This window comes from Dermacentor albipictus, chromosome 4 (assembly GCF_038994185.2).
Source record: "Dermacentor albipictus isolate Rhodes 1998 colony chromosome 4, USDA_Dalb.pri_finalv2, whole genome shotgun sequence".
Classification (NCBI taxonomy): domain Eukaryota; kingdom Metazoa; phylum Arthropoda; class Arachnida; order Ixodida; family Ixodidae; genus Dermacentor; species Dermacentor albipictus.
In genome coordinates, this window is record NC_091824.1 from 94,131,598 (window position 1) to 94,157,514 (window position 25,917).

At 46.2% G+C, this 25,917-nt stretch overlaps 1 protein-coding gene across 1 annotated transcript; it reads right to left on the reverse strand.

The window, feature by feature from the left end:
* Positions 1–5,625: 5,625 nt before the first annotated feature.
* LOC135919989 (uncharacterized) lies at positions 5,626–19,384 on the reverse strand. Its single transcript, XM_065454029.1, has 3 exons — positions 18,669–19,384; positions 15,486–15,706; positions 5,626–8,108 (listed from the first exon to the last, which is right to left on the reverse strand). The coding sequence occupies exons 1-3, from the start codon at positions 19,303–19,305 to the stop codon at positions 6,030–6,032; spliced, it is 2,937 nt and encodes a 978-aa protein (XP_065310101.1). The 5' UTR covers positions 19,306–19,384; the 3' UTR covers positions 5,626–6,029.
* Positions 19,385–25,917: the final 6,533 nt, after the last annotated feature.

Sequence of the window (25,917 nt, forward strand, 5' to 3'; positions counted from 1 at the left end):
CTGAGCTCAATTTTTCGCTTGATTCTGAACAGCATTTACTCACCTTCTACCCGCTTTGGTTGCTCAGTGGCTATAGTGTTGGGCTGCTGAGCACGAGGTAGCGGGATGATATCCCATCCTCTGCGGCTGCATTTTGACGGGGGTGAAATGCGAAAACACCCGTGGTACTTAGATTTAGGTGCACGTTAAAGAACCCCAGGTGGTCGAAATTTCCGGAGTCCTACACTACGGCGTCATAATCATAATAAGAAAGTGGTTTTGGCCCGTAAAAGCCCATAACTTAACTTACTCACCTTCTTTTTCATTGCTTTAATATTTCAGTATTCCCTTATTTTTTCTTTTGGCCGACACAATTTTTGGCCAATCTCCCACATAGGGCAGGTGTCGTTGACACAGGGGCTGTGAATAGGTCTACACAACTCGCAGAGCAAGATTAGCCAAGAAAGCACCTCCGGAGAACAGCGAAAAAAGTTCCCTTTGCTTTGAAGCAAACAAGAAAAGCGTGTAAGAGTTTATATAGCTCTGCCCAACATGGAAGTTCGTCGATTCACTAGCTCACTGCGAATTTTTTTTTTCATGCAACTCCTTATGCGAGCTGCCATGAAAGATCAGTTACTGGCATCGATGCCGCAAGGTGCATTCTTAGAGGACAGCGCTCAGAGGGCGATGACATAAAAACTGGAATGCAGAGACACTTCGGAAGTTTACCAACAAATGGCACTTGGTTCCTGGCACGTCACAGAATCTTCAAAAGTTAGATTCGTGAGATAGTTGCATACAGAAAGGAAGTCATACATGGATCGAAATTGATTTCCACAATTTTACGAGAAATAGATTTCCAGCTGGACTCAGCTACAGACTAGGGGTTATCAATTACTCTGGGATATATTAAACCGGATTCCTTTCAGTATTGAAAATTCAACTTGCGACCAATTATTAACGCAGATGTATTTTGACCTTGAGTAGGTTCACACAACCGGAAGTGTGAAAAGTGCGTGCGTCATGTCGAAATTTCACGTAACACAGTGTCACTAATAGACTAAATTTCTGAGCGATGATCTCAAGGGTTTTATCAAACGCATTTCCTTAACATCGATATTGTTAAGAGCCGAAATGTAGACCTCACTTTTTTCCTGCTCTCCCTGCTATTTAAGTTCCTTTTGACAGCTTATCATTTGAACAAGACCAGAGAAGTCGACATTATTCACATGAGAAACGTCAGAAACGACGAATGCCACTGCTTAATATCGAAGAGCGATTTCAGAGAGTATTGTGAGGGCTCACATAAATAGCCGGCAATATTTTTAAACATTTTCATCGCGAAGAAACATGCCGTGTTCATGCTCTCACTTTTATCCATTAATGGTATTAGCATTCTTAGTGCATTTGACGCCCTTTCCGGGGCATGACTATCTGCCTATTTGTCTGTCTGTCTATTAATGTGATTAGCATTCTTTGGGTACTCCACGCACATTTTCGGAGGCGGAGAGTCTAGCTATGCATCTAGCCGTTTTCCCGCCAACCTGGGTCTGGGGTAGTTTATGGTTGAATCGGTAAGCGCATCGGGCTGCTGTGCTGAGGGAACACGATTGGAAACCAAGCATTGGAACGACTTGAGTCACTGAGTATGTGGCACTGTGTAGCCATGTGTCGCTCTCAAACGGACGCCTTTGACGCTGAAATGGGCCAACCGAGGCAACCGAAGCAATACCGATGGATGTGGCACTGGATATGACGGTCCATAAAAAAAAAAAGCGTTTTGCTTGTTGCCCTAGCTTGCTTAGAGCGCTTGCATGTAGATTGTCTGCTACTGCTAATATGTGGTAATGCAGCGCCCCGCTGTGGCCGCGACTGAAACCTTGACTGGTTGCGCTTTTGTCTTATCTTGCTTGCGTCCCTAGAATTTCTTTGCCTTTCTCATCAACGCCTCCCACCATCCTTCGCCTGCACTGTGCAGAGGTTGTTTGCTTCGAGTAAAGTCAGACTTCCTGTAAATAACCTCCACCATTTCTTATAACTTCGCTCTCCTCTGCGAAACGCATCCCTAAAATACCTTTCATACGCGATGCTGCTCGTCGCGAAGGCAGAGAGAGAGAGAGAGAAAGAGAGGGAGAGTAATCATCTTTATTATGTGAATGTTGCTTCCGAGAGGCGTCCTCATTCCAGAATGCCTTGAGCTCGGGCGACGTCCTGGGCCCTCCCAATCACCCGTTGCTGATCCTCGACGATGGAGCTGGCCAAGGCAAAGTCGTGTTGATTGGAAGGAAACTTGTGTCCAGTGTATAGCATTTGAGTTTACCAACAAACTGCGCAGGTGCTAATCGCACGCACGCACGCACGCACGCACGCACGCACGCACGCACGCACGCACGCACGCACGCACGCACGCACGCACAGACAGACAGACAGACAGACAGACAGACAGACAGACAGACAGACAGACAGACAGACAGACAGACAGACAGACAGACAGACAGACAGACAGACAGACAGACAGACAGACAGACAGACAGACAGACAGACAGACAGACAGACAGACAGACAGACAGACAGACAGACAGACAGACAGACAGACAGACAGACAGACAGACAGACAGACAGACAGACAGACAGACAGACAGACAGACAGACAGACAGACAGACAGACAGACAGACAGACAGACAGACAGACAGACAGACAGACAGACAGACAGACAGACAGACAGACAGACAGACAGACAGACAGACAGACAGACAGACAGACAGACAGACAGACAGACAGACAGACAGACAGACAGACAGACAGACAGACAGACAGACAGACAGACAGACAGACAGACAGACAGACAGACAGACAGACAGACAGACAGACAGACAGACAGACAGACAGACAGACAGACAGACAGACAGACAGACAGACAGACAGACAGACAGACAGACAGACAGACAGACAGACAGACAGACAGACAGACAGACAGACAGACAGACAGACAGACAGACAGACAGACAGACAGACAGACAGACAGACAGACAGACAGACAGACAGACAGACAGACAGACAGACAGACAGACAGACAGACAGACAGACAGACAGACAGACAGACAGACAGACAGACAGACAGACAGACAGACAGACAGACAGACAGACAGACAGACAGACAGACAGACAGACAGACAGACAGACAGACAGACAGACAGACAGACAGACAGACAGACAGACAGACAGACAGACAGACAGACAGACAGACAGACAGACAGACAGACAGACAGACAGACAGACAGACAGACAGACAGACAGACAGACAGACAGACAGACGGACGGACGGACGGACGGACGGACGGACGGACGGACGGACGGACGGACGGACGGACGGACGGACGGACGGACGGACGGACGGACGGACGGACGGACGGACGGACGGACGGACGGACGGACGGACGGACGGACGGACGGACGGACGGACGGACCCTTCGACATTGCGTGTGTGCAACTCGTGGGCCATGTGCGGAGCTGTGTGCGGGCTATGTGAGGAGGCCCACATGAGTGCCTTTCATGTCGGCTCACTATAGATGGCGTCCTCTGCGTACATTTGGGTTACAATCATCATCATCAGGCTTTAAACCAGGGGTACAATCAGGGCTCGATGGGAACCAAGTCAGTGGGTCGCCTCGCATTGGGCGCTCACGGGAAGACTACAAATGAAGCTGTGCAGGGTGATATGGGCTGGACTAGTTTTGAAGTGAGGGAAGCTCGCAGTAAAATTGAGTATGAAGGCCGGCTGAGGAATATGGAAGAAAGTAAATTGGCTGGGAGAATGTTTATGTTTCTGCACAGAAAAAACTGATTCACAGGGGGGGAAAAGAACTAGGAAGCTTACCAGCAAATATGCGTCCTGTAGAGTGGGCAACACAGCAACAAAGAAGGTCAAGCGGAAAATCAGGGAGGCTGAACTAATCTCATAGGTGGCGGCAATGGAAAAGAAACCTGCCATGAGTAACTACTTAAGAGAAAAAAAAAACGAAATCAGGAAAGAAACAATTTACCATAACTCAAAGGGAAGCTCATTAGTTTTCGAAGCGAGATCGGGATGCCTTAGACACGCACCTATAAAGCGAGTTACAAGAAGGAAGAAGAAACATGTGCTTGCTGCGTTCAAGCTAGGGAAACTATGGAGCACGTTTCATTAGAATGTGAAGACGTCTACCCAGTGGTCAATTTAGGCACCACTGGCCTCCTTGAGGCCTTTGGGTTCAGCGAGAGCAGTGGAAAAGTATATATGCCCGAAATAGGCATGAGTTAGAGGCGATTGGAGGATTGGTGGAAGAAAAGTAGGGAAACGACAAAAAACGGGGACGTACAAAAGCACAGTTCGCAATAGGAGATAAGAAAATTTGTGTGTGGGAGTTCATAGTGTTTTTTTTCCATTTTTATTGTTTAACCTAGGAAGGACATTAAGGAGTATAGCAGCAATAGCTTGGTGGCGCAACCCACCGCCCCGTGCCAAAGGGGACGCTCATAGCATCTCCTTTGGATCGTTTGTGGACAACCATACATCTAAGACTCGTACTGTACTTACTAAACAAGTTTTCAGTTAGCGACTAGGGAACACCGGATGGAGGAATAAAACGTTGATTTCATGCTGACTGCAGGCGCGATATCACTACATAACGATTCCTATGTTTGCTACGAGAGCACAACTTAAACACAGAACGCCCTGTTTTTGTGCCAATAGTAGCCCTTAAAACCTTTCAGGCTAGAATTAATACTATTATACTCTTAATGCCATTATACTCCTTAATGTCCTACCTAGGTTAAAAAGTAAAAAAGGAATAAAAACACTATGAACTGCTGCACCCAAATTTTCTGATCCCCTAATGTGAACTGTGCTTTTGTACATCTCCGTTTTTTGTCGTTTCCCTACTTTTCTTGCACCAATCCTCCAATCGCCTCTTACTCATACCTTTTCTGACGGATGTTTATGGAAGGCCAGAGAAACGTAACAGGAACTCTTTACTACGCAAACAAGGATCTTTCCAAGGACTTGAGGTGTGACCGGTAGGTATTTCACACTTGAACAACGAAAATTCATTGGACACTATGCGCTTTCATTCGGCCCACTAAATCGTTACTCGAAGTTGAAGGCATTAGTCTACCTATGGGCATGGGTGCACGCCTTGCCATCTACTCGCCTTACAAAAGTGATTATACAATTTTGTGTTTACATTGCCTCTTGGTTACTTCCATCACTGTCTGCATACAATTGAATACCATGCATGCTTCCTGCTATAGTTGATTGTATAGTTGATCCTGTATAGTTGCTATAGATACTGCAGTTGTAGCGCTGCTCCTTGCGCTAGAACTGCAGCCAACAAGGGAATTATGTGTAGTACATGAATTTGCCTAAACTTATTTCTCGCTTTGCACATCTTTGAGACTTCGCAAACTGATCCCCTTTAAAAAAGTGTGCGGGTTCGGTTAATGTGGAGCACAGTTCTGGATGGCTGGGGCGGTACAAGCACGGACGCATGCTACGAGGACACACTGTGAGCAACGAGCACGAACCATGATAACGACGGTGATGATGCCTGCGGCCACATCTCCTTGAAGCGAGAGATTGACGGGCAATGCCGTATTAGGACGAAATATCAATGGAGAAAAAAAATTCCAAGAAATTTAGAACACATCTAATGCGCTTTGAATAGCATATCTATTGTACCCTTTAGAGTTTTGCACAGAACACAGCCACCATGGTTCCTGTTGTCTCCAGCAGTCGCCTGTTCGTAACGTTTCAGCCTTGCTCTCTCGACGTTGCTAACTGAAAGTTATCCAAATTCGGGTAGCTTTTCGACATATCATTTTAAGAAATGCTGCCCATTGAGATAAGCTGGTGCCCTGCAGTGAAGTTTGACACAAAGTCTGAAGGGCAATGCCCAAAATTCCTGGCTATGCAGGCGATATCCGTCGAGGTGTCAATGGCTGACTGCAACATTTGGTGACGGAGACGGATTTACTGCAAAAAAGCGAATACAAATAATACAACATAAACGTACTAGAGATATTGGCACTTCGTTGCAGCGTTCATTTCTGAACCCTCTGGGCAGGAAAATGCTGTCGAAAATGGCGCAAAGTTCTTGACCACTTCATTGCAGGTGGGAGAAAAATTGGTATTGTTCGGGTAGAACCAACACGTCGAGTGGCAAAAGGTAATGAAAAAGATCTGTTCCGGGCTGTAGCTCAAGCCTTTCAGAGGGAGGTCCGAGTCCACATCACGAAAGCGTAGGTACGCCGCGTGGGCCAAGGCAAGCGCTGGGAGCTCCGGAAAAAGTAAATCGCGATTATCGCACGTCCACGGGACCCAGAGACTCGCATTTAACGACTGGGTCGGGGTCGAAGTGAGGTTGTTGCGGATTAGAACACTCATGCTGTTCAACGCAATCACAACCTCCATGGCGTAATGAAAGCCGAGCCCGCCGTATATCATGGCGCTGGTGCCACTAGAATAGTAGAAAGGCGGTCCGAGCAGGTCTGTCGCCACAGATATGACGTTCTGTGCGGGATCGTAGTAAGTCAGGCGTGAACTCGCAGGAACAAATATCTTCGCAGCCACACTGCCTTCATAGGTTCCGATGAAGCGCTGCTGGAAACGCGCTGTCGCAATCATTTCGCCAAAGAATCCGTCGGAGCCATTATGCACTGGACCGTAGTGACGTTGCAAGCCTTCCGGGCTTGCCAAACTGCCATTGGGCCACACGATAGTTTCCGTCTGCGTGAACATGGTCTGGATTGCGTCGTCTGGCAAGTTCTCGATCCTCGCGATACCGTCAAGTTTTTCAACAGCAGCAGTCCTCACGTTTTCTAAGCACTTCTCTATTCTCATCTGATCTCGGATAGACGTATCAGTCTTAGACGCAGCCGCCAGCCAAACGTTGTACAAGTTCCTTCCGACAATGGCGCAGTATGTGGAATACACGTGACCTCCGTGCTGAACTGTGCTGATTGCATTGAACAGGACACTGCTCGTGAGGATACACGCTATCTGAGCAAACCACCACACGCTGTGGAACGCGATCTCTTGCGGAGTGTAGGCTTTGAAGAGCGTGCACATGGTGACCAGTAGCCGATGGTTCGTCACAAACACTACGTCATCGCGGCTGATTGGGGGACGCACATTGTACACTTGTTGCAGCACCCTCTGCCAGTCGTCGAACGATAGCTGCTGCACGAACGAAGGCATATCTCTCAATGGAACTTTTTTGGGCTCGTAAATGGAACTCGTGAAAACAAATGACAAGTTGTTGTAGATTTGTTCCTGGATGGTTTTACTGCGCCGTACAAAAGAAGCAAATGCAGGTGTTGGCTTTCGAAACGGGAAAATTATGCTTGCTGTGACCTCAACGTAGGTAAAGTATAAGTCGGAACTCGCCACGATCTCTTGAAACTTTTTAGCCGCATATCCCACAATAGACGGACTAAGTCTAAATGCCCGGTCATTGCTGTCACGTCGAACGAGGAGGTCGCAGTGGAACCAGATTGGCATCGCCCAGGTCACTGTGAGATCGAGCAATATTTTCAGGGGATGCGAATAATTTCGTGAGTCGGCGTCTGGGAAAGCGCCGGTATCATTATCGGTCGGCCAGGCGAAGCTTTTGTCTCGTAAAAAGTCTCCGAGAGCTCTCAACATGACGTCGTTACGACTGTTTGGATCGAGACATCTTCGGATTAGTTCGGATGGCCTGCTGAAGACTGAATTTTTCACGTGTTGCATGACAACTTTGGCTGTATAGTCCAGTACCCTTTGCGATACAACGCTTCCGGCCAATGAGCCGTACCTGTTCTTTATTCCGGAACATACAAATCGGCCAAAATTTTCGCAAGGACCAGAGATGTCGTTTCGTGTCAAACCGAGGGTCGCAACGTGATCGACACAGTCGTTATTTCCACAGACGTTGACTACGCTCGGATTAGCTCTATAGAAGAAGATTGCGACTATGAGTAAGCCCAGAAGGAGACTTCCCGCAGCTGTACCTAGCATCACCACAGATACGCACGTCTCGCGATACAGTGGTGATTTTTGGACAATTGCGTGTAGGCTTCGCCACAGTGACTGCTTCTCCGAGGCAGGCTTTTCCTGTAAAGATAATTGTAGAAGAAATTATCACTCTTGGGTGGCCTTGATTGGCGTCTTGGATGGATAAAGCATAATGGAGTATTAATCTACACAATCAATCAATCAATCAATCAAACAATCAATCAATCAATCAATCAATCCAATCAATCAATCAATCAATCAATCAATCAATCAATCAATCAATCAATCAATCAATCAATCAATCAATCAATCAATTACCGTGTCCAGGAGCATTCATAATGTCTGGGTGATGGCGCAGGCATACACTTACAAAAAATCACTGCCCAAGCACTCCGCCCACAAGGTTAACCAGCGAAGCTAAAACGTGCGGCCCGGTGTTTAACATCGGAATAATCGTGGCGGTTCATTAAGCGACCACCTGGTAGTCTTCCGGATCCTCGGTACGCAATTGCTGCTTGCGCTCGGCTGCATGAGCCTGTTCTTGTGCTTGGGCTGCAGCGTCGGCACGGAGTAGACGAGCTCGTCCACGGTTCTGGTCGCGGTGTTGCTGATCGAAAGCTGCCTGCTCCTCAGGAGCACGTTTGACGCGTGGCCTACTTATCTCGGAGCCGGAGGGAAACTGCTGCGCGGGCGCTCAGCTGCGACGGGCAGCAACGACGTAACTACTGGCGCAACCAATCGCGCACTTCTATCTTTTTTTCTCACATGCAAACGGGGTTTCTCCGCAGGAGTTTTCGGCGTACAGGCGTCGGATAGACGGACGAATCGGCTCGCCATATACAGCGTCGCTGTAAAAAACTGCACGGGAATATGAGTACAAAAAATAAATACAATGAAAATTTTTGAAACAGGAAGTGCACATACAGCAAGGCGCAAGATGAATAGAATAGGAAACATAGGAAGATTGTTCCATTGTTCCCATAGTCTTTGACATTAAATATCCTTTTATGCAACCAATTAATATATAGCATCAAATCATCCACATCTTTCGGTATTGAAAATATTAACTAAAATAATAAAAAATGCCGTTACAGTTTTAAGTCAAATGTAGTGCTAGATCCTTGGGCAAGCCTTATCATCTGATAAACTTGCTTTGGACTTGAAAAACTCGAACGTTATTTCTGACATACATCTATGTATATCTCTGGATATATTTTATTCTAATCAGCAAGAATTCAGAAAAGACTTATGATACTCAGTTGCTCAGATACTCAGATACCACAAAATCACACTCCACCATGAATAACAAGCAGCAAATCGACTGTGCATTCTTAGATGTTTCGAAAGCGTTTGATAGTGTCGCTCATTGTCGCCTCATCTCAATATTATCCGCACTCCGACTGTATTCGTTAACTTTAGCTTGGCTCCGAAATTTTCACTCCTTGCGGCAGCAGTTCACTGTCGTTGATAATCACTCATCGCTTCATTCTGACGTTACTTTTGGCGTACCGCCATGGCGATGTCCATCGTCCTCATCTTAATTTTCATTAATGACCTTGCGCAAAACATATGATCGCAGACTTGGCTTTTCGTAGACGATTGCATTCTATACTGTATGATAACAACACCCGATGGCCATTTATTATTATAGAATGACCTCAGCCTTTTCGGTTTCAGGTGCAGTACATGACAGGTGACGCTAAACTCAGACAAATGCACGTCAAGCTATAGCCTTCTCGCGCAAACATTGAGACTCTCGCTTTTGTTACGCCATAAATAACACCGTCGTCCCTATAACATCTTCCAATAAGAACCTTGGCATCGAACTTACAACTCACCTTTTCTGGAGTAAACACATAACAGCTACCTGCGCAAGAGCTTCAAAAGCTCTGGTTTATATTCGACGGAAGTAGCCTAAATCCCCTGCTAGAGTTCGGAACTTGGCATATCAGATTTTCGATCGTCCACAGTTAGAATTTAATTATGGTCTCCACATCGAAAATGACTTAGCTTGTAGGCTAGAATCAATTCAATATAGAGCAGCGCGGTTCATCACTAGTAACTACGACAGAATTTGCCGCGTAACTACAATTAAAGCAGATATCTCGCTCCAGCCACTTCAAATTCGTCGCACAATAAATTATCTTTGCCTTTTTCATTGATACGTTCATGATAATCGAGGTCGCGGGATCAAATCCCACCCACGGCTGCTGCATTGAAATGGGGGACGAAATACGAAAACACCCTATGTGCTTAGATATAGGTGCACTTTAAAGAAGCCGTGGTGGTCCAAATTATTCCGGAGTCCCCCACTACGGCGTGCCTCATAATCAAATCGTGGTTTTGGCACGTAAAAAAAAAAAACAGAACCTAATTCCTTTAGTCTCATGTGTTGCCCGTTGACGCACCAGCGCATGTCACCTCGCCTTAACAATAGCCATGATTTATAGCGCATCTATAGCAGGTCATTTCACAAATCAGGCCTGCCACGTGTCATAACAGTATGAAGCAGCCTTCCTGATAACATTGCGTGCTTAAGAAATCATGGCGCCTTTCATGACGCCTTGCAAAGTTTGTTGTAGAAACATTGTATAAGGATATTCTTGACCTGCTTTCTTTCGATGTTTTTCATCCTTGTATTATTGAACTTTGAGTGTTGTATGAGTACGGTATTGTGTTTACGCTGTCTAATGCTTACCCTGGACAAACAATCTTGGACATTGTATTTATGGTGTGCCTGGCTGCATCTATGTTTATGCTGATTACTCCTGTTGAAGCACTTCTATTGCACACTTCCACCCCCTCCCTCTTACTCAAAGCCCTTAAATGGGCCTGTGAGATAGATAGATAGATAGATAGATAGATAGATAGATAGATAGATAGATAGATAGATAGATAGATAGATAGATAGATAGATAGATAGATAGAGAGATAGATAGATAGATAGATAGATAGATGGATGGATGGATGGATGGATGGATGGATGGATGGATGGATGGATGCAGTGATTGATTGATTGATTGATTGATTGATTGATGGGGCAGTTGAGCAAAGTCTGAGACTATGACACAACGCAAAGCTCGGAAAAGAACAGTGACAGTGAGTTATGAAAAACATAATGAAAATAAGCACTACAGAGGCTCAGTGTTCTGTGGATGGTTGAGTGTTGGTGATGAGAGGCAATAACTGGGAAAACACTAAATTCTCTGGTGATCTTGCACGGAATATGAAACATGATACAACTGAGGAGTTCGGGCCCGGTGACGATACCATAAAAAAGTTAGAAAAGAAACCAGTAGGTCGGAGCGATTACGTCGGCAGCGTAGTAAGGACAACGATAAAAATCCAACAGCGCTAGAACAACGCCAAATTTCGGTGTTAGCAAAGCGGTGGTGGCGTGTGCTAAGACGTACGACCGACGCTTATTCGAGTTGAGGAAGACATTGTTGAGCACAGCTTGCGGAACGGTGCAGGAGAATTTAATTCCCTCGATAGCACGTCAAGAAAGTCAGGAAAGTGCACACACCGCATTGCAACGCGTTTAGTGTGAACAGGAAAGTGTAAGGTAGCATCAAAAAGTACACCGACGACATTGATCTCACGGGCCTTACACAAAGGTACGGAAGCTACAGAATAATAAAAAGAAATGCTTCCTGTTTTGCGTCTGGAAGTCGTGGCTTTGGTCTTAGCAGCATTCAAGGTGAGGTTATAGTCATTGCACCATTCATGTAAAATACATTTGAATGCAATGCACCAAGAAGAGTAAATGCACGAGAAGAAAAAAAAATAAGAAGAACACGAGGCGTATCGCCAGGCAAACTGAAAATGTACTAAATCACACGGCGAAAGAGAGCACGTGCGTATACGGAGAAAAACTAGCATACGACAATACTGAACGACGAAGGCGAGTTATGAAAAGTGTCATAACTCGCACGTAATGCGGCATCGCACGCGTAATGCGAAGACGTGGGATCGTTGCCCACCTGCGGCGAGTTGTTATTTCGTCCACTTTCATTGCCATCAATTTATCATTTCTTTATTTCAATTAGTAAGTAGAAGTAATTTCCCCTAGGTTTTCCTTTGTGTCTTTGTTTGTTGGCTTCTCATGATATGAGTAATAAAAATTGGTCCCCTCGGTTAACCACCTTTCTTCTCGTTCTAAAGTCATGAGAGCGGCTCATTGCGGTACTTGGCATCGGTTATATGGTGTATATGGTGGCACATGGTTATACTAGGAGAATGCCAGCATACTTTAAAAAGGGTAAAAAATCAAGAGGCAGACACAAACATTGTGACAGGAATGTGGCCGCTGACCTTCCTGTCGATTTTTCTATGTCTGACTCTCGATTGTTTCCCTTTTTAAAGTTTGCTGGCATTCTCCTAGTATAACTAAGGTAATGCACGTAACTCGCCGGATAACTATACATTTTTTCCATATCACCTGAGCCACTCCTTGATGGGCGACTTTGATCGCTTACTGAGGCAAACATTGACGATAGTTATTCAGTTATGCAAAGTGGCGTTTAAGGGGAGACGAGCCTCATATACTGTTTATGTAAGCAGTCATTCGGCCAAATGTAACATTGGAGCTGCGTAGCAGAGTCATTGCCTGAGTGCTGACGAGTCTGTGAGATCTTCTTGTCAAAAATTAATGGGATAATAGAAATTGTTCCACCCCATGTGCAAAGCACTGCAATCGATAGCTAGCCTAGGGTCACGCTGGGTGTCGAACCGTAATCTATTCGGGCTCGGTTCGGGCTCACGCATTTCGGTTCGGTTCAGGTTCAGCTCCGGAGTAGAAACCATAATGGTTCGAACCGGTTCGCAGTTTCGTGAACTGGTTTATTTGGGTTCAAGTGTGTTAAAAGGCAAAAAACATTTTTTCGTGCGCCTCCGGTTGAAAAATGCGTGATGCCCTTTAGAGAAATCTAGCAGTTTACTTGGGTTCTAGGTGTGTAAATCTACTGCAGACCATTTCTTTTCGGACGGTCGTTGACTATAAAAAACAGGCTATCACAAGAAGCAAGTGCCACTACAATTGTGTCTAAGGGTTCGAATTTGTACATTTACTGAGCTTTGTGGCGCCCTGTTAACCTAAAAAATGCTTTAGTACCTCTCCGCTCCCTCATATTTTCTCCTTCACTTGATTTTTGAAGTTGCCCGCATTCGTTGTGCATGAGGTAAAGAACGCAGTAAATGCATAGTGCACTGTTAACTGCCCATCTATTACGTGTTCATCTTAGCGAAAGATGGCAGTTAGTTTTAGGAGTACACATACTATAGTACCCGTAAAAAAAATGACTGTGGCTTAGCTAAGGTTAAGTCCAGGATGCGAAGCATACTAGCCTTTATTTTAACGCGACAGCGTTAAGGAGCTCGTGTCGCAGAAAAGCCGGTGTCGTCGGCGTCGGCTCAGGCGTGCGGCGCATGCCCAGGCGCACATTTCGTTGTCGCGCCGAACGCTGCGTTGCTCGACGCTCACCGCGTCCAATGCGGGGCGCGTAGTCGCTGCGCCGTAGCCCATTGTCTTGCACCCCTTGGCGGGTCGACGGGAACGCTCTTGCGTTCCACTCTTGAAGGCGAAGCTTAAGCGTCCGCTTTGCAGCTGTTATGACGTCATATGGTAGCTACGCGGCCGTGCGCGGCGCAGCAAGGAAGAGGGTGGTTGTGCGGCTAGTATGCTTCGCATAATAAACTGCTGGCCTAGCTGGCACATGTTGATAGCTAAACAGTGAGCGGGAAAACAAGGCAGGACGAGAGATGCGACCAGGCGGGTGCTGCACGACTCACAACTACGCGTTCCGCACGAGTTGTGCGGGATTCGCCGGTGATGCTGAGTAGGAGAGTGGGTTGTGTGGAGGTCAGTTTGGAAGTGAATTGAGAGATGAGAACCTCCAAACTGGTGATGCGTATGATATAAAAGTACGAGTATTCGAAGTGCTGAATACGAATCGAACGTTACGCACTAACTGCTCGTATTTTCCAAAAGAAAGTGCATATACCTAAATATATACGGGGAATTATCGCGCACGTGGATGGGACTCGCCTACGCCGACACCGGATTTTTGCGACACGGTGCGCTTGACGTTGTCGCATTATTGTTCGCCCAACTCTATATAAACGGCGCATGTCATCTAGGCATTCAAAGTATGCATTAAAAACGTGAGGAAATGGTATTAAAAATTTCTGATTTTGTCTGGAGGTAGTTGAGATGTTCAGTAAAGGTTCGAATGAAAAGTAACGTCAGTTTTTTTTATTTGTTATTCGCATTTGGGGGTGACTCAATTTGAACGAACAGTGGGGTTGCAAAGTCGCGTAAAAGTATTGGCATGGCTATTGGGGAAGTATATGTAGCACGATTTTTTATGGGCTGGTGGTGACTTATGCGTCTTGATCCCAGCGGTTGGTCGCAGTAGTGACGACTACGTGTCGTCGTCGTTTACATCTGTTCATACAACTGGCGGAAAGGAAAGATTTGCAAGCCTAAGAATCATAATATTCCGTAGTAGGGTACTTATTGGTGAGCCCTGAGGACTTCCAGTTGAAGATGTGGCTTGAGAGCGTTCATAGACAAGTGTTGTAGGAAATAGTTTATTAACCAGCAAAGGTGATTTTTGGGTGGCTATAGGCGAAACAGCAATAGTTGGGGAAATCAAGAGACGAGTAATATAATGAAAAGTTTATCATAATGGCAGGGCAAGCGCCTACAATGCGTACAGTTTTGTGGGACAATGAGATCACCTTGCCGAGCCAGATTACTTTTACAAAGTTAACATTATGCTCGGGTTGATAAACTGACACGAGGAACGTTGGCTACCCTCGTCAGCGCATCCTCCTGCATGGCCGCAGAATTTCAGGAAGAAACAACCCTTGGTTGGGTTCAACTTGTGGTCGGACAGGTCTGGAAGGGTTTCTCCAAAAAGCTTTGGTTCAGGTTCAGTACCGAAAAGGGCGAAAACACATTGGTTAGGTTCGGTGCCAGCTTGGCTAAAAATAACGGTTCAGCTCAGGTTTTATTGGTTGAGTTGCGGTTCGGTTAGGCGCTCTGGTTTATCGTGGGCTAAGCCCCGAACGGTATCGCATGCGGCCATTGGCCCTTTCCTCAGCACGACAAGCCTTATTGCAAGCGTTTGTGCCCCTCCCACTTCCTCCTGTCGTAGGGCGTTTGCACAACACGCGAGGGTGACACCTTACAAAAAAAAAAAAGAAAGCATTGGCAAAAGCACTGAGAAAATTTAAGCCAATTCTGATGGCTGATACTGGACATGTAATTAGCGAAGTCGACCTGCCAATGACCAATTGTCCTGCCGAACGAAAAACATTGTAAAAGCTGCACCGGATTAGCAGCCCCTTAAGCGGAGTCGTTTACTTATCGATGAGATTGAATGTTATCTGTGTACCTCAACAACAATGGACGGATGACCCACTGGCTCCAACAAATAAAAACGGAGCTGCGAAACGCGACAGTCTACTGACCAGTTTACGGAGTTCCAGGATGCTGGGAGTCAATCCTGTCGCGCCAGTCCCGTTGCCAAGGTCAGTCTGGAACTTCAACCGGCTATCCATCGTGGATAAGCTTCCGCGAGTTATCTCAGGGGCCCCTGCTGGTCCAGGAACCGCCGTATCGGGTCGATGCGTGACGCGCCCGTCTTCCAGGTTGGAATCCCGGTTCATTGCGGAATGCTGGTGTTGCAGCACTGCGCAGGCGCAACAGGCATCCATGACGGGAATTAGAAGACGATACTGATAAGCATGTAGGAAAGCAAAAAGAATGTCAACGTCTGAGCGTTCGTAGCTGCAAATGAAGTCTGTGAACGTAAGCAATGTGTTGCTGCGTCAACACAGGGTGTTGATGTCACTGAAAACCTCATAGGAGTGAAAAGGTAGTGCAGTTTTGATACGTACTGTGGTCGATCACAGTTCCAGACACGGCAGACGAGTTTATGTTCTGAACTCAAGATTGAAATCTTAGATCAAGACAAACTGACTGTGCGTGTTTTACATAAGGGTGGTACAGCTGCACAATCTTATTGGCTTGCTTATTTATAAATACTGCTGACGAGCACGTTGATTCTTTCAGGAAAGACAAAAAAAGGCCATCAGTGACAACACAAAAACAGCGATGTGCGCTATTAGGGCAAGCACAGAAGAAATAATTATAAAGTTTTTCCTGCGAAGTCACCTGATGCTAAATTCTCCTGAAGTAGTGATTTTGATTTTATCACTGTTCTGAGGAAAAATAAATAAAATAAAATAAAATAATTGTAGGAGATAGTTCGGGCAAGCATGGGTGCTAATCAGTTATCTAGCTTATTTCGCGTTGTTGCTTGAGTTCTTTGACACAATGTAGTAGAGTTGGCATAATCTTTCTTAAGAGGATGTCATGTAAAAAATAATAAATGTTCGGCATTTCAGCAGTGTATCAGATCCAAGAGGAAGACTGCGTAGCAACCCTGCCATAAGCCAGCTCCCACCAATGCGTCGGAGAGCAGGCAGCCTTGGATGTGACTAACTTTCGTTACTTAAGATTTTAAAGCTGCCTGGTTGCGCCACCTGAGTTTACTCCTGTTTTGCAGGGCAGCAGTAAAGCACACTTGCTGTTGTGACACCACAGTGCGCTAAAGTGTCCTCGGCCCCTCTCGACTCGCGGGGTCTGGCCAGCATCAAAGCTCGACAGTGATGACTCCGAACAATGCGCAACTAATCCTGCATTTCAAGAATTCGTCATGGAAAGGACATGACGAGCTCAGTGACGGCAGTTAGACAGGATACGGCGTGCCCTCTTTAGAAGCTTCCTATAAGGCTAATAAGAACAACTTCTCCTTCTTCAGAAGAATTCAGTGTGAATAAGGAAGACTTCTGAGTACATCTACCCCGGCTGAGCTACCTCCATTTAGGCTATATGGCAACGCGAATCATATGTACGCATGAAGCTAAACGTTCTTTACCTTCAGCTGTCAAAACTGTCATGCGGGACTGCAGGCATGTGATGCTGATGTGAGCCGCCTATATATATATATATATATATATATATATATATATATATATATATATATATATATATATATATATATATATATATATATATATATATATATATATATATATAGCCTGGCAGGAGGGAGCAATACACTTTCCAGGTTGGCCATGTCACCTTGTGGTGTTACGCTTTGTTGTAACAAAAAACGTCGCAGTGTCACCCGAAAGGTGAGGCATCCATCGCGATAGCAAATTAGTGGATAGCTAACTATAGGAAATAAGGATAGTGCTTTTATCAGCAGTACAAACTTGTAAACATAGACATACTCACTAAATTAACAAACACGGTGTCACGCACGCACTAAGAAACATGAACACACCTGACTCGACTGCGGAAACTTGCTGTCGAAACGCTGGAGTGAAGAAACGCGGCAGCAGCAGCGAGCGCATTGACCTTCGTACTGCGTCTCGCATCAATGCGAGCTGAGGCTCGAACACACAGCGCACACCGGACTATGTGCCCGTGGCAGATGGCTTTCAAAACACAGCGGGAGGGCGCGCGCGGCGGCCCGAGCCGCCTGTAGTAGAACCACGCCTCACAGCAAATTTTGACGCGAGAGCGTTAAATTTCTTCAAAACCAAGTTTGATCTGTCCTTCTGCCACTTCAAAAGAGTTTTAGCTCATGGCATCCTGCACTGCCCCTTTGTGGTTTCACGGTGTCCCCTCCTCTTAAAGCCAACCGGCTTGCCGATCTTTAACTTCTAACCCCGTAACAACGCCCGATTTTAAGCACAGAATATCATTCGCGAATGTTAGTGCTGGCACCATTAATCATTTCCAAATTTCTCGCACCACCTCACGTTTATTGTAGCCCCAAAGTGCTCTCTGTGTCCAGAGTGACTCAGCGCCGTTGGCACTATTTATGCATGTGTTACGGCTATTAAACGGGATTGATCGAGGGGTTCTTCGACTGTTGACTTGTCCTTCGTTCCATATAGTCGACCACCCGTCTGCGGCAGGATGCGTGAAAAAAAGTTGACTCGCTATCCCGGCCGCGCGAAAGTGGACGTCTAGCGAAGCTGTTGAAGACTACCACTACAACTGCTGAGGCGGTTGTGCAATGCGTTATTGCTTTAGGGTAATGGTAGTAACGGTAGCAATGACAATTTCGAGTAATGGGAGTAATGGTACTTTTGGCACCACGCCCTGAGTGGTCGTATTGCAGTTTCTTTTCCCTTTGCCGCTCCTTGTCTTCATGCTGCTCCTCGGAAGGCCTGCTTATGCATTGCATACTCACAGCGGTGCTGCAACAACAATGAAAACTGTTGCTCGGCTGGTTCGTTTATAGAAAGCTGCCATCATCACGGCAGCTTGAGCAACAGTAATCTTTGCCGGCAAACGTATGCGGAAGCACTACGTGTTTAGCACTGCTATCAGGGGTGCCTTATCAATGATGGGGTTTGGGTAGTTGTTTTGTGCTTGTTTTTTATTTAAACTAATGTTGCGCTGCACGTAGTATGCGTGATAGCAAAGAATGTAAATACTTTTCGTTTCAATCGCTTAAGTTTTTTCCTTTATCCCCGAAGGTATTCTTTTTCCATGAGGTCGCGCCACCAGAAATCCTGACCAACTAGAGGCTAACATCTTCGCTGTTAAAAAAAAGAAACAATAGTGCTTACTTGACGGAAAAGCAGCCCCAACTCCCACCGGTGCCTGCTTGGTACGAGCATTAGTCCCCGGCAGGCTTGATTTCTCTGCAGAACACTTGCGACCGGTCTCGGCTGGACGTGGGTCATAGACGACCTGTTCTCGCGTCGCCCTCAGCGATCGGGGGCCTCCTACACTGGATGCTTCACCTGGGCGGTCTTCGCGCGTAAGCTCGTCTGTGCAAGGATGGCCACTGCGGCTGGTGGCCCGGTGGGCGTTCTTAGATGACGACGTTGGCTCGTCCTCCGGGCGGGATGAAGCAGACGCTGTAGTGGACGACTGGCCCCCTAGGGTAAGCGCCACAGGTTCAGCTGTTTCTGAGCGCGAGGACGAGGTCCGGGAGCTTCTCGATGAGCGCTTCGGCTTCTTCGGGCGGACGGCGATGTTGGCTTGCGAGACGGACGAAGAGGTGGACGATGTCTTGTTTCGACGTCGCCGAGAGCGTCCTGCAACGGCCGTGGCGGTGGGAGCTGAATGATCGGTCGTTGCTCGGCCAACGTTGGAAGACCCGCTCGGGGCCTGGAGAGGCGGGGCGACTGTTTCGGCTGAAACATTACTCGCCAAGCCCGTCGGTCTGCAGCGGACGTCATCTTTCGTTGATTTCTCCATCTGTGGTCGATCTTTCGGGCGAACGTAGACGCAGATTCTTGCTATATGCTGGCAGGAACGACAATTCTCGAGATGCACGAGCTCCTCTTCTTCTTCAATTGTGTCTCGTGCCCGCCATGATGACGAGGGAGATTTCCGTGAAAAAATACGCGTTCCACAACCCATCCAAGGGGATAGGCTTTGAATCAGATAGTATTACGATAAGAAAAAGAATAAATAAATTAGCAACTGATGAAAAATAACTAAAGTAATCCGTAATACCGTAGTAAGAGCCCTTCAGAAAGAAGGAGTGTACGAATAAAAAAATTAACTCGCTAACCCGACCCTGTCAAAGTGGAGATCCAGCGAAGCTGTTGCAAAACCACTAGACCTGCTAATAGCTGTATGAAACGTTTTATTGCTTTAGAGTAAAGGTAGAGAGAATCACTTTGTGGTCGCGGTAGTTTCTCTAGCCCAAACTCTGTGTGGCATACCCGTAGCAGTGCTGCAACGGGATCGCCTACGGGAGCAGCAATCGGGGTGGTTCAGCCAGCATAGGAATTCTGGGAACTATATGGATTTGGCTAAACTTCGTTGTGTCTTGAAACGGCTTCGTGACTTTGTAAACACATTTTCAACAAGGTATTGTGTAATGAATAATTAAACGTTATTAAAGAAGTTCGACGGCAGGCTTATAGCACAGGACCTCTAATACAGAAGCTCGATATCGAAACCATTATGCCACGAACACATGCGTCGAGATGCGCCATACACTTTTAAGCAAACTTACACCATTTGAGTTGTATTTTGCCACACAATAATCGTCATGTGTGACGATTAACGCTGTGAGCCCGGTACTTCCAAGTCACGAACGGCGTGCGCCTTATCAGCACGACAGACCATTCTCGACAGTAAAGTAGCGAGCTCAGCGTTTTCAAGAAAGAAAATGCAAGCAAAACAGATGACGATCATTGTTGTGTGGCAAGATACGACCCAAAGGGTGTACATTTGTTTCAGAATGTAGAACGCCCTTAGGAATTTCTCGCGGGTTACACGGACCTGGACTCACGCTTGTGATAACAGTTATACAATGTGTCCTTCACTTCGTTCCTCCCATGATCATCCCCCTTGTGACCCTTTTTCTACCCCTTTTCCCCTTCCCTTACGTAGAGTAGCAGGCCAGATGCTCCATTTTCCGGCCGACCTCTCTACATTTTCCTGTCATTAAACTACTTCTCCTTCTCCTCACGTGTCAGTCATTGAATGTAGGGTTCGGGTGCTTGTTTTGTGCTTGTTCTTTATTGAAGCGAATTCAGTCATTTATTTTGTATGCGTGATTTCAAAGAATGTGCGCACTTTTCGCTTCACTTGGCGGAGCGCTTGAAGCCTGCTTCACCTCCGCCGCGGGTCTGCCCGATAATGCGCTACCTGCGGGATCAGCCCACGTTTTTGTTAACGAACGCGGACATAAAATATGACGACCACCAAGAGGCTAACAGCATCGCGCTAGTAATAAGGCAAATGGAAATGAAAGTTTGTGAAAAGATTACACCTCTCAGGTATAAACCGGGCCCGCACTTCTTTTCGCATTATGCGCTCGGTGCTTCACCAGTTACGCTATCACAGCAGCCTTCCTCGTGTGCACTTTTCTTGGGGCATTTGTGCAAAATCAGCCCTGTGTGGGATTAATTAATTAATTAATTAGGCTTCAAGCTTCAATGTTTTCTGAATTTTGTAAACGCCCAGCAACTGTTTCAAGAGCGCCACGCACAAAGAACGAGGTTGCATCGTTTCGTGGGCAAGGAACTAAACACTTATAAGAGGATGGAAATGCGTCTGTCTTCGGTACCAGTCACCTTACAGTGAAGCTGGTAATGCGAAAAGAGCGGCCGAAAGCATTATAGGCAAGTTCTTACAACGTTCTTTTTTTAAAATCCAAATTATCCACGAAGTATATATATTGAGAAAATGTGCGTAATGTTAGGGCAAATGCACCGGCAAATTTTGAAATTTGTGTGTTTCAAGAAGGTGTAAATGAAAACGTCTAAACAGTCGTTGTTAACCTGTATAGAGGTGCTATATGAAACGCCTGAAAGGTACAAATACATTAGCGATTTCTAATTCAGTGGAAATGGGAGACACATTATAGGTGACGTGTAGTTAAGGTTTGGAGTGTGTAGGTTAATTATGTGCTTTGAAAATAATATTGAATACTCACCTGGTCCCAATTTTTATAAGGTACGCATGGCATGTAGTTGCTGGTTCGCGTTTGCCTCGGTGAACTCTTTGAGGCGCGCCGTTTACATTCTGATGTAGACAGCTTGTTGTGACTGAAGAGCGACCAATGTTTAACCAGTGTAGGTGAACTACAGCCTTTGCGGAATGTTACTTATTCAAGCATTCCAGAGTGTCGTATACTTCCGTAGTTCGCAATGTCTGACAAACTATTAAAATAACGGCACAAGGCAAGCACTCTAAATTTTCTGAAAATGGGAGGAAGTTCAAGTGCGTTGTGGGATAAAATTTTCGTGCTTCTGGCTCAATATGCAAGTGTCTCAAATAATAACTGTACCCTATGGTATTCTTCACACATATTCATGCGTCATACGACGTTTACAACCTGGCCCCTCAGTAAACCAGCTAAGGGACCTTTTTCTTCCCATTAAAATAGGGTATGGTTAACGAATAAGGAAATTTCAAATTGTGGAGGCTAATCATGGCTTGTACATAATATTAAGTATGCAAGCGATCCGTAGCTTTATAGTGTTTTACGAACAACGCAGAATTTGTCCGACTGTTGCAGGAGAACTGTGGACGCAACCGAGATGAAATTTGTGTTTGTGTGTGTGTGTGGTGGGGGGGGGGGGGCATTGTGACCAATGTTCTGATGAAATAAAATGTCTGTGGTTGACTTACTGCCTTTTCAAAAATTTTTTAACGAGTGTTCGAAATGCTAGGAGAATGCCAGCAAACTTTAGAGTAGGAAAAAATCGAGAGGCAGACATAGACAAAGAGACAGGAAGGTGGCATTGCCTCTTTGTCTATGTCTGCCTCTCGATTTTTTCCTACTCTAAAGTTTGCTGGCATTCTCCTAGCATAACCATGTACCAACTAGCCCAACAAGCCACTCTCATGAGTGTTCGAAAGCATTGCATGTGGACGATATTTCAAACAAAACTCATATACGGGCACTTTGTCAAAGTATGCGATCCGCTAACGTCGCCTATTATGTTAGGTCCAATGACCGGCCCTTCAAAACAGCGGAGGGGTGCCTGTATTTATTGTTTCATTGTGTGTCAGAAATTGGTCTTCTCGGAAAGCTTTAAATATTCACTATATAATATAAAAACGACCAACTTCGCCCACCGTCTTACCTGTAATATGTCCTTACCAGGTTCACTCGTACAGTTCAGAGTTGTTTTTACCCTACTAATTTTTCCCCGCTCTTCTCAGGAAAATTTTAATCCCCCTCCCCATCCCTATACAGATTAGAATGTCAGCGGTTGTATACACGCCTGCAAAAGTCTGTTTTCTGATAAAGATCTTCTATCTCGCTTTCTCTTTCTATGTGATTTATTTACAGGCAACAAACAAAACTCTTATTGCGAAAATTCCTGAGAAACAGCTTCGCTAGAAACTGGGTTGTGATTATGCGGAGTCGCGCAAGTCGGCTGTATCTTTTTTTCGTTTAGATGGGATGGTTCAGAATGTTGAACCAAGTCATTCAACAAAACTCTATTCCTTTGCACTACAGCCAACCAAAGTAGTATCACGCCCGACATTGCCTTTTCCTCAGATATTTTTTTTTGCTAATTAATACCAATAACCGCTTTAACTATAACTCGAATATGCTCAGCTAATCATTTGCGGGAGACGCGTGTTCCCGCTCCGTGCTATGAATGCGATAATTCTCTGACTCACAATGGCCCCGCAGCATGGCGAAAAATAATTCGTCAAAGCCAAATTGTGAATTCTAAGAACAAAGAGAATGATAGCGAAATTCGCTCGAAGCAACTGCACTTCTCCAGTTTGCCAAAGTTGTTCTCGTTTTCATAAAGCTTTCGTACCCCTTGCATGCAGATTTCATAGCGAAAGGCCTGACGCTCCAGACGTGAACGAGACGTCCGTTTATTTTGCCGAAATCCAAGCGGCCTTTCTCCTTATCCAATTTCACTTACGCACTGCGGGGTATTGCAAAGAACCTGGTGGTTGGAAGGGAGAGAAAATTTAATAAAGGAAGGAAGGCCCCGTAAAGAGAAAATTCTGCAAATAGTATGGGAATGAATCAAGTATATTCACGTATAGACAGCCATAGACGTCAAATTTGACTGCAATAAAACGATTTGCTATACGGTCGGCAATTTCGTGAAGGATCCAATTAATAATTCAGGAAAATTGACGTGGCATACTCGTGCCACAGATATGTCCCAGTACGGCCAAGCAAACGTCCCCCTGGCGAAAAACCCAAATTCAGAAGCCCTTAATGGTGATGATTAGATGATGAATGGTGATGAGGATATACAGGAATAACTACTTGTCGGGATGAAAGTTGTAAGTATTGCTTACTATGTAAATTGTCTGATACCCTCGCCCTTGTGTGCCCTCGCGTCTCGATCCCTTCGACTTTATCTTGAGACCATGCCGGCACGCCCTTCGTTACTCCGTCCTGGCTGTTTTTTCTTTAAATACAGGCTGCATGCAGGCCTCCCACAGATCGTAGCGTAAACGCATTCTATTGGGGAGTATAAAAACTGCCGCAAAGAAGATCCGCCCACAGTTTAGCGCGTAGGGAGTTCATTCGCCCACTGCAGAGCACACCTACCTGCCCGTTCCTCATCTACAGACGGGTGCAGGATCATTCGTGAAGTTATTCTGCTGCATGCGATTTTAAGATGATGTTAAGTCTTCAAGAGATGGCACGTACCCACAGCGGGCATGGGTCATCTGTGGCTTTGAACGCACTGATGATTGCAGGAGCGAATGCATACCACGAGAAGTCAAAATTTCGGAGCAAATATTTATTCATGGAATAAGTTGAACCACGTGAATAAATGGTTGATTTTGAAAGAAATTAAGTTGGGTGTACTGAACGATTTAGGCTGGAAGAAATTTAGTATCGAGGGCCATCCTAGGACTCGGGCCTGCCAGAACATAACTGAGCAGAATGTCAATAAAGTTGCTACCACCACCACCTATAGGCACAGTATTGGCCTCGAGCTACACCACTGGAAGAGCTGGCGCCACAGTCGGCGTGACGTGGCATGAGGGAATCACGTGGGCACAGCGGCCTCGTCGGCTGCTTCGGAGGCGCCGAAGAGAGCTGAAAACGAAAGTTGAAAGTCCCAGCTGCGCTGCGTTTGTGATTAAGTGGTTAGGCTTGCCCACATTGGGTGTCTGCGGGACACCATTTGAAAGTACTCTAATCGGTAGTGGCCGCCTTTGGAGACGTGCAGCATGGTAGGCTACTTCTCGGTGCCGCAGCGGCCGACGTATGCAACGGAGCCCGGTGTCAGCCTTGTTCACACGTAGCCGCAGGACAAGGAGCTGCGTGAAGCTTGGCTCGCGAAACTTAGAACCGGCAGCGAGCCATCGGTTGCAACTCGGGTATGCAGCAATCACAGACGCGAGGAAGCTTTCTGCTACGGCGCCGTGACTGCGATGTTCGGCGAGTAGCAGAAAACGCGTACTGATACGCTCGCCCGCGCCCGCTGCCCGGTTAATGCCATGACAGTTTGGTCAATGAACTTGATGCTAGATACTGGCGAGTTCACTGGAACAGAAAGGTAGCGGTAAGACGCACATTAAAAAAGGCATGCGATATGGCCGCGTTTCTGTTATGCATTAATGTACTGGATTACGAAAAAGCAGAGGGAAATCGCACGCTGAGAAGACCGATAAACATACAGTGCGACGCAAGTTGAGAAATAATATGAACATGTCCAAGAACTCAGAAGACAAAATAGATTGAATCATCGCGACGGCACAGAACAGTCGCCGTTGGCGTCGAAGGCTCTATAACAAAATTATTTTTGAACAGTTCTGATGGCGTCCACGCAACAATGGTTGCTAGTGTAATCTTACATACTCATATGCTTAGTACCTTAAGTTCGCGGCATAGTGCGAAAACGTGCTCATAGCGAAAGCAAAACATTGTGCGCGGACACGCATGCAGACGCGCAGTCGATCGCTTCAGACCCGTGCGATCGCTGCAGTGAGGCTTCATTCTGTTATGCTCTATTTGGTTATACAGACAACCCACTATAAGAACGTATTTAACATGGTTTACTCTCAGTGTTTGCCTACCTTTTATGCAAGAAGTCGGTTCGGGAGACTCCATCACGGCGACCGCGCGTACTGGCGTACGCTGTACGTATTCGGTAATGAGATAGCGTCTGTAAACGATTCTGTGCTTTCAGTTTGCCCAAGATTATTACATGGACAGTCAAAAACTGCCCTCGTTTTAGAGAGTACTCACATAAATGTCCAGGAGGGCTGCCGCGTGGTGCTTTTATTGAGCGCCGTAAGCGAAACCTATGAGGAGCGCGCCGCGTGATCCCTCATACTACGCAAGGGAGGCGCTTCCAACTGATGGCGACTCCGTAACTCCTCGCCGCCAGTGGAAAACCTAGTGCT